A 542-nucleotide genomic window follows, 5' to 3' on the forward strand; every position below is an offset into this window, starting at 1 on the left:
CCGGTCCTTCCCCTCAGCCCCGGGGCAGCGCGAGCCCAACCGTCGTCCCCGGTGGCCGCCATGGCGGAGCGGGAGAGCCTGGAGTTCGGCAAAGCCGACTTCGTGCTGCTGGACGCCGTCACCATGGCCGAGTTCATGGCCAACCTCCGGCTGCGGTGAGCGCTGAGGGGAGGGGAGGTGATTGCGGGGGGGCGGAATGTGTGAGGGAGACTCCGGTGTGAGGAAGGAGATGAGGGGACACCCCCCCTTCCTCCCCTTTCTTCATCGCCTCAGGGGTGGGAGGGCTCGTCTTCCCGGTTTTCCCTTCGTGGTTGGGGTGTGGGGCTTAGTGAGGTGAAGGGGAGGCTCTGAGGGGACAAGCCCCCCCTCCCACCTTCCCTTCAGCCCCCCCTCCCCAGCACCAAATTGGGGAATTCTGTCCCAAAATGGGACATTTCAGGGAGCCCAGCGGGCACAGGGAGCACCCAGCCCTGCTTTTGGTCCCACACGGGTTTTTCTTTGCCAAACTTCCCTCATCTCCTCGCCCCCCCCCCCCCCCCCCC

The 542-nt window shown here is 66.2% G+C and overlaps 1 protein-coding gene across 1 annotated transcript in view; it reads left to right on the forward strand.

Annotated features, from left to right (window-relative positions):
* Positions 1 to 15: 15 nt before the first annotated feature.
* The window catches only part of MYO1D (myosin ID), a gene marked incomplete at its 3' end in the record, with an annotated part of 104,088 nt that continues 103,561 nt past the window's right edge, over positions 16 to 542 (forward strand). Inside the window, exon 1 of the mRNA XM_014951516.1 lies at positions 16 to 155. Within this exon, the coding sequence (XP_014807002.1) occupies positions 61 to 155 (95 nt within the window). The remainder of the gene's footprint in view (positions 156 to 542) is intronic.

This window comes from Calidris pugnax, unplaced genomic scaffold, assembly GCF_001431845.1.
Source record: "Calidris pugnax isolate Ruff unplaced genomic scaffold, ASM143184v1 scaffold191, whole genome shotgun sequence".
NCBI classification, from domain to species: domain Eukaryota; kingdom Metazoa; phylum Chordata; class Aves; order Charadriiformes; family Scolopacidae; genus Calidris; species Calidris pugnax.